The sequence below is a fragment of the Lycorma delicatula genome, chromosome 8 (assembly GCF_047948215.1).
Source record: "Lycorma delicatula isolate Av1 chromosome 8, ASM4794821v1, whole genome shotgun sequence".
NCBI classification, from domain to species: domain Eukaryota; kingdom Metazoa; phylum Arthropoda; class Insecta; order Hemiptera; family Fulgoridae; genus Lycorma; species Lycorma delicatula.
This window is the reverse complement of record NC_134462.1, coordinates 112,156,414-112,165,184: the sequence shown is the minus strand read 5'-3', so window position 1 is coordinate 112,165,184 and position 8,771 is coordinate 112,156,414. Positions and strand designations below refer to the sequence as shown.

Here is an 8,771-nt window from a genome sequence, read left to right as displayed (position 1 = left end):
CCATATGAACAAGGAATGCAGCCCAAATCATGGAAATTCTACTAGAAACCGAGATTTCAAGTATATCATAAAAATCAATAAAAAATTAGTCGGGTATGACAAAATGAAATCTCAATTATAAGACTTCAATTTAACCATAAATGTTATACTACATAACCCATAGTAGTGGGAGTTTCATACAAGAATTTGAACATAGATATATATTACAGACTCCATTATTTCACAGACCATTTTTATAGGATTGGAAATAAACTATAATTTTTAATAATTACAAAATGTTTTATTTAGATATAAAAAACAATAAAAAATATATGCTGTATATATGATTATAAGAAACTAGTTCACTGAAACCACTAAAAAATATTATATTTACATTCAACACCAATATTATTATATTTTAAAATTAAAATAATCAGTTACAGTTAGGTGCGCGCGCGTGCGCGTGCATGTGCTCATATTTTTACTTTAAACAAACATATACAATACAATTAAATCAATTAGATTAATAAACTAATTTAAGGAAGCTATAAAAAATTCAAAATAAAAGCATTAAAAAATACCAAAACAAAAGCTTCACTTTAAAAAAATACAATGAAATTATAGTTTGTAATTATAGTTTGAAATTATAGTCATATCTGGAGGTTGTGAGCTGTATTAGCTGTTTCCCATCATTTAAGGAAAGAATGGAATTGTGCATAATTTATTTTTTTTTAGATTATGAAATTTCATGGATAATCTCTAAGAAATTATGTCAGATTATTTAAACTGATAGAATTCATCGTGAATTTTACTCATGGTGGGTAGTAGAGATATTCTCAAAGGAGCACACAAACCAAAGCCCATTGCAGTGGTCTGATTGTATCATACATGACAAAAGAGTACCAGTGATAGTTGAAACAGGCCAAACGATCCTGAAATCGATACAGCAGTCCATGGAATGAAGGCATATAACTAAGCAAGCATGCATCCAACCTAGAAATTTCAACCTATAAGATCATATCCAAAGTTTTTTGTGAGACAAAATATATTGTTTTACTATAAGGCACAATGATAAATACATCCTCTAACTGTGAAGCAATTCAAATAAATTGCAGCATATGATCCAGAACAAAAGATACAGCATCCTGATTTTAAGGTGTTCTATTGGCTTCTAGTACTGAACCATTTACGGCTCAACAAACTCAAGTCCTCACCACATCTGGTGGCTGGGAAAAGATGGATCACCTCCATACAGCCCAGATTTATTGTGGTGTTACTTTCATCTGCTACTATATCTGAAGAGATTCTTCCTCATCAAGATTCCACAATGTTGCCAATATGAAAATGATATTTTCTCAGGAAGTTTCAGGGAATACAGAATACAGTATTTTTAAATAACAAATGCCTAAATAGTCAATCCTGAAAAATATTCAGAAAATAATGTACAATATATTGTCACAAAAAAACTTCTGGGAAAATAAACTTTCATAATACAGTAATTACAGTATTTACTTTTTGAATGTATCTTGTGGAGCCTCTATTTTGTTTCAATAATTCATTCTAATGACAATTTACTAAGATTAATTTAAACTGCATGGTAATAAAAACTGATTAAACAAAAATCAACAGAAGTTATTAACTCAATCTTGGTTTTTTTTCTGGTGGAGGCTTCATAGATGGTGCATTACTATTCTCATTATTTGTTTTATCTGTTTTAATTTCTCTTGGTTCTTGCTTAACAACTGTTTCTTCTGCAAATCCAAAAAAAAACATAAAAATAATTTCATTTAAATCCATCTTTGAGTTAATATTATGTGATTTATTTTTTCTAATTTAACTACTTATTGCCTTTGCCTTGTGTATTAAACTATTACCAAGTTAAATTATTTCAACAAAAGTTGTTTCCCATTTAACACTTTCCCCCAAAAAAAATTGTTTTTCTATTTGAAATTTCATGTTAAAATCCATCAATAGAATGCAAATTTCACATAATTAGTTTTACTGAAAAGTTATCCAAACTTTTGGATAACTTTTAAAAAAAGTTATTATTAAAAACGGTTTTAAATATTTCCTTAAAAAGAAGCAAATTAATAAAATTTAATACTAACTAAAAAATCTTTTTGCAAGGTAATAACGAAGCAAGTACACATAACAGAAAGCTACTTTTTTAAGAGGGACTGCAAATCCTATAAATTTTTTAAATAAAAATATAGCCTGCACTGTAATCATAGATAAGATAAAGTCATCCCATAAACTTCCTTAAAATTAATTGTTATGCTCCTTTTGCTGAATACATGAACAAATACTAACATACCAAAATAAAATTTAAAAGAGAAAATTATTTAAAAAAAACAATCTAAAACACAAAAGTCTAAAACAAAATGCACATATTAATTGATGAACATTCATAAAGTAAATACATGAGAATAATAAAAGAATACTTACAATGAGAATACCTGAAAGGAAACCCCTTTCTTTTTCAGGTATACTCTTTCTCTCATTCTTATTAATTTAGTAACTACCTTCATTCTTTCTTTCTTTATATCTTGCTACGCTCATCTACACAGTGTTGCTACCTTTGCAACACTGATAACTGATGCTGTTTTTGCATAATCACTTCTTTGGATTCTTCATCAAACCACTCTACATTTCTCCATTTATCTCACCAGCTGTCTCTTGTCACATCAGTTAAAGTGTTCTTTATAAAGCAACAAATTTTGCCTACATAATTCCCTCATTCTAGTACTCTCAGTTGTCTCTTCTGTGGCCTGATATTCTTGCCGCTTTCTCTGCCTCTTAGATTCACCACATTCTATTTTGGTCTTTTCCATTTCAGGCATTGCAGATAGGAATCTACAATGGATATTTTCTCAAAGATAGTAACTCTGATCGCGTAATTATTGGAGTTAAGTTTGGACCTCTAGTCACTGTCACATTTGACACCCTACTGGCACATTTTCTGGAAACAATGTTTTGATTAATATTTGGAATCTAATTAACATTGTTTGTTCCAGGAATTTTCTTAGTGCCTAGATGTACTTTTTATGGTTAAAAAGAGCACTAGCAATTAAAATAAACTGTCTCACAGATAGTTCATCTAATATCCTTCCATTACTACTGGATTATAATTAAGCAGTTACGCTTCCCAAAAACTCCCTAATGAAAAGATTCCTTTTGCACTTTTGTATTAAAATACCCTATTGTACTATTTTGGGACTTTGCTACATTTCCTTAACGAATATGGACCATTGAATGTGAAAATAGGAGGGGAAAAGATTAAGGAGGTAGAAGAATTTTGTTATTTGGAAAGTAGAATTACTAAAGATGGATGAAGCAGGAGCAATATAAAATGCCGAATAGCACAAGCGAAACGAGCCTTCAGTCAGAAATATAATTTGTTTACATCAAAAATTAATTTAAATGTCAGGAAAAGATTTTTGAAAGTATATGTTTGGAGTGTCGCTTTATATGGAAGTGAAACTTGGACGATTGGAGTATCTGAGAAGAAAAGATTAGAAGCTTTTGAAATGTGGTGCTATAGGAAAATGTTAAAAATCAGATGGGTGGATAAAGTGACAAATGAAGAGGTATTGCGGCAAATAGATGAAGAAAGAAGCATTTGGAAAAATATAGTTAAAAGAAGAGACAGACTTATAGGCCACATATTAAGGCATCCTGGAATAGTCGCTTTAATATTGGAAGGACAAGTAGAAGGGAAAAATTGTGTAGGCAGGCCATGTTTGGAATATGTAAAACAAATTGTTAGGGATGTAGGATGTAGGCGGTATACCGAAATGAAACAACTAGCACTAGATAGGGAATCTTGGAGAGCTGCATCAACCAGTCAAATGAATGAAGACAAAAAAAACTACATTTCCTAGCTGGAGATTCAAAGAAAATTTAGCATTTGACTTCTGTGCCATCTTCTGTGGGAGCATAAGTAGAAATCATAGACGTACTCTTGCACATACCTTTAACTTAATTTTACACAGCTGCCAAAGGCTAATAAACTCTACATCACTTAAATTATTTATCATAAATACAGTCTAGGTACTGCTCATACTGGTTATATATCAAACTACAGTCTTTCTTGTCCATTGTCCCAGCTCCTTTCTCCTGATCTCTTGCAATAAAACATTAATAATGTACTTTTAATCTCACTACTTACCTCTGCCATCTTACCTTCAAAATTGTTTGTACGTTCCAAAATTCTGATTTTAAGATATATTTCTGTTTCCAATCCATTTTTTCATTGACATTTCAATTTTTAATCCTTACTTCCATTCCTATACCAGTTCTCTTAGTTTGGCTTTGTAGCAATGTATTTTTTTTTACACTAGTAAGAAGGAGCTGCCACCTCACAACAAACCCCCAACTTGGAAGGCCAGGGTTTTCTGTCAGGTTTCCTTCCCTTAGTGAATAAAGTCCTGTTTTCAGGCACTAGATATTCACCCTCATTCTACCCCTAATTTAAGAATAGATTTGCTGATATTGACAAATTGTGTCCCGTGCTTTCCTCAGAATTTTCTGTTAACATCATATTGTTAATCCAGACAACCAGCTAGCATTTTCCCTACTTTAAAGCCCCCAGAGACCGCAGGCTGCTACTTCTTGAGACATTCCAGAAATAATGGAATTACAAAGTTGTAGAGGACACCAGTTTAACATCTTACTCAGGAAATATCACCTAGACATAACTTCTGCTATATCTGCAGTGATGAAGGTGTTTTTTTTTACACCTTGTGAATAAATGCTTTTGTCAGATCAAGTTCACGGGCAAATTCCTGCACAAATTTTCTGGAAATAAAAAAACTGAAAATATTTTCAGTGTTTTCAACACCAATAGATGGTCTGCCAGAACTTTTCTTACCCAATAGACTTCTTGTTTCTTTCAATTACCGATTCCAATGACTAAGTTGTTTCAATACAGAGGCTCTTCATTGAAAACAACAATATTCTCTTTGCACCAGTCACAGATTCAAATTTTGTTAGTCATAAAACCTTCCAGCAGTTTACAAGCAGCTGAAAATATTGTTAGCCTAGCTGCATGCACACTCTTTCCTATACAAGTGTATTCTCCCACTCAATTTTCTATCAGATATAACAAATCTTAGAATTTCTCTTTCATCTGATGCTTGTTTCATCACTCTATCATTTTTCCTTTCAAAGTTACAAAAATTGACAACCATACAATGACTACATATACACTGATTATATAAAATTATGTCCTATATAATTAATTATGTTATATATAATTACGTTCTGGCTGAAGCAGTTTAATGATTGGTAAGGGAAATTTTCTGGTAAGTTCACCCAACAACATATCTACCCTTTGTCTCTGAAACAGTGAACTTGGTTCCTCTCTCAGAGATTCTTTTTTTGGTTTTTCTGGTACTTTCAATTCCCATGAATATCCTTTACTTGGATGATATCGAGAATATGACATAGATTCTTCAAATGCTGATTGTAAATGGTAAACAGTTGATGACTGTAAAGAAAAAATAACAATGAATAAAGTTTTCACAGATCACACAAAAACTGTACAGCTATCCATAATGTAAAATTATATTAATATTATCAAGACAACACCATAAAAAAAACCAAGACCGAAAGGAAATGAATAAAAAACTACATTAATTGATAATTAATGTTATAATAACATTAACAACAATCGTATTAATTACAATAACAATTTCAAAAAAATCTGATGTGGACAACACATGACATCCTTGTACGCCTATTAAATTACATTAACACATTTTTTAAAATGAAAAGTACATAAAATTTTATTTCATTAAAAACTTCTGATATTTTTTCAATTATTATTTTTTTTTGTTATTGAATTATTTATTCATTGTACATTTTTTTTTACGAGAGGTTAATAATTATAATAAATCAATATATTTAAATTTAAAAAAAGTTAAAAAAAGGAGATGAAGTCTGATTCGAACCAATGTGCCTTCCCCTAAGATCCAAATATTTCATTAATTAAAATTTAATTTGGCTATAACTCTGTAGTATATCTTAATTGTCAATAGTTCCTTTTACGTTCTTCATCACTAGCATTCTTATACTTTTTACATTCATACATCAGCACCAATATATCCTCTGATATCCAAGGTTTTCTATCGGTGCTCTCTGTTCAACCTAAGTTCGTTTCTGCTGATTTAAGAACTTCGTTTTTAACATTCTCCCTTTCTTCTTCTATATTTTCTACCTTATCTTTTTTACTCAGACATCTTGCAATGTCCTCCTCAAAAATCCTCTTTACCTCCTCTTCAAGTTTTTAAACCCCAATCTACATTTCATTATCAGTAAATTGCAGTCATTCATTATCAGTATCTGCTCCTGGATAAGCTTTGCAGTCTATAAGTTGATTTCTAAATCTTTGTTTAACCATGATATAATCTATCTGATACCTTGCACTATCACCAGGCTTTTTCCATGTGTATGTTTTCTCTTATGATTTTTTAATTGGTGTTGGCAATTACTAAATTGTACTTTGTGCAAAACTCAATAAGTCAATCCCTTCCTTTCATTCATTTTGCCCAATTCATATTCACCCACAATATTTCCTTTTGTGCTTTTTCTGATGCTTGCATTCCAATCTCCACCTATTATTAAATTTTTATCCCCTTTTATATGTTTAACTGCTTTGTCAATTTCTTTGTATACACACTCTACCTCATAATCATCATGGGCACTGTAGGCATGTAGACATTAACAATCATTGTCAGCTTAGGTTTTGATTTTATCCTTATTAGAATGATTCTATTGCTAAACTTTTTGAAATACTTTCTCTACTCTCTTCCCTATCTTCTTGTCCATTATGAAACCTACTCCTATTTGCTCTTTATCTGATGCTGAGTTAATTATTCTAAAATCACCTGACTGAAAGTCATTTTCCTCTTCCCATTGAACCTCGCTACATTGAATTCCTGCTACATCTATATATTTAACCAATTCCCTCTTTAAATTTTTTAACCTACCAACCTTTTTTAGACTTCTAACATTCCACGCTCTGACTCATAGATTGTTATTTTTTAATTTTCTGGTGACCCCTTCCTTAGTAGTTCCCAACCAGAAATCCGAACAGAGGTCTAATTTACATCTGGAATATTTTACCACAGAAGGCATATCCATCTTTGTTACATGAGAATGCAGAGAGCAACATTTTCTTAGAAACATAGTTTACCATTGCTTTCAGCTGCGCAGTACTCAGAAGATTGATGTTGACAAGCCTGTTTAAATCCTCCTAACCTACTCCCTTAACAACTTCTGAAAGAGCTGCTGCCCTCTTTCAGAAATGGTTCCTTAGTCTGGCTCTCAACAGATACCTCTCCAATAGGGTCCAGCTACCCTGCATCAGTAAGCACTCAAGTACCCTCACCAAAGGCAAGGTCTCATGATTCATAGAGTAAGCTCATAATTAATTATAAGCCACCAATATTTTGGAGATAACTGGATTATCATCTGAGATAAGCTACATTCAAAACACACAGAAAATTCCTTTACAAACACTCCAAAAAAATATTAAAATGTTATTTATCTATTTAGATGCCAATGAGTATGTTTAAACAAAATACTAATCTAGTATTTACAGCCGATAGTCAAGGCAATTAGAAGGCATTACCAGAGCTACAGAATTAATATATCTCGTGACTGGTCAAAACCACATAAATAGGTACACTCATACCTAAGTCTACAGAGATGTCCGTATTGATGTTTCTGTTGGTATATGCATATTTTTAAGATTAAGCAGAGACAATGGAACACATTATTTTAGAATTGTCTCACAAAAGGATTCTAATAAAAATAAAGCTCTTTCAAAGGACTTGTCCACTTAATACATATTGAAGCCAAAGAGCCTTACTGTACACTGTTGGTAGCTTGATAAATGCCTACACCTTAACTGGCAAACTTAAGTATAATAAAATATCACAATTTAACTGCAGACTGCGATGATGAGAGATATTTGATGCCAGTCCCAGGTAAAAGAATAAACTATCATCCATTTCTTGAACACTTAAAAAATGCCATAAACAAGATACATAAATTATGTGAATTAAGCAAAAGTCTTAACCTGTTATAAATCATGAAGCTGAATTATTTATAATAAAATAAAATTTATAAGCATCACTTACCAATCTTGAATTTAGTATAGATGCAAGATCAGGTGCCTGATAAACAACACCTGCAATAATATAATAATCAGCTAATGGTGTAGCATGAGTCATAGAATGACGAAGTTGCTTGCGTATAACATATAAAATTGGCTCTTGTACATGAAGCAGCATGTATTCAAGACCAGTCATATTGCTGTAACAATAAAAATAAACACAAATTTAATATTTTATTATAAGAAACAATTTTTTTTTAATAATAATATATATTATTATGTAATATAAGGATGTAATTAGGGTAAAATCAAAACCTAAACCGACAACGATTGTTAACGTCTATATGCCTACAAGCGCCCATGATGATGATGAGGTAGAGTGTGTATACGAATAGATTGATGAAGCAATTAAACATGTAAAAGGAGATGAAAATTTAATAATAGTTGGAAATTGGAATGCAAGCATTGGAAAAGGCAAGGAAGGAAATATAGAAGGTGAATACGGGCTGGGCAAAAGGAATGAAAGAGGGGACAGACTTATAGAGTTTTGCACAAAGTATAATTTAGTAATTGCCAACACCCAATTTAAAAATCATAATAGAAGAATATACACTTGGAAAAAGCCAGGCGATACTGCAAGGTATCAGATAGATTATATCATGGTTAAGCAAAG

General features: G+C 31.4%; 1 protein-coding gene across 11 annotated transcripts in view; it reads right to left on the bottom strand.

Moving 5' to 3' along the window:
* Positions 1–258: 258 nt before the first annotated feature.
* Positions 259–8,771, bottom strand: part of MED6 (mediator complex subunit 6) — a 32,142-nt gene continuing 23,629 nt past the window's right edge. For all 11 annotated transcript variants that reach the window (XM_075372456.1, XM_075372459.1, XM_075372458.1 and 8 more), the window contains 3 exons: positions 8,124–8,298; positions 5,239–5,467; positions 259–1,730 (listed from right to left, as the gene is read on the bottom strand). In XM_075372456.1, the coding sequence (XP_075228571.1) occupies positions 1,615–1,730; positions 5,239–5,467; positions 8,124–8,298 (520 nt within the window). In that variant the 3' untranslated portion in view covers positions 259–1,614. The remainder of the gene's footprint in view (positions 1,731–5,238; positions 5,468–8,123; positions 8,299–8,771) is intronic.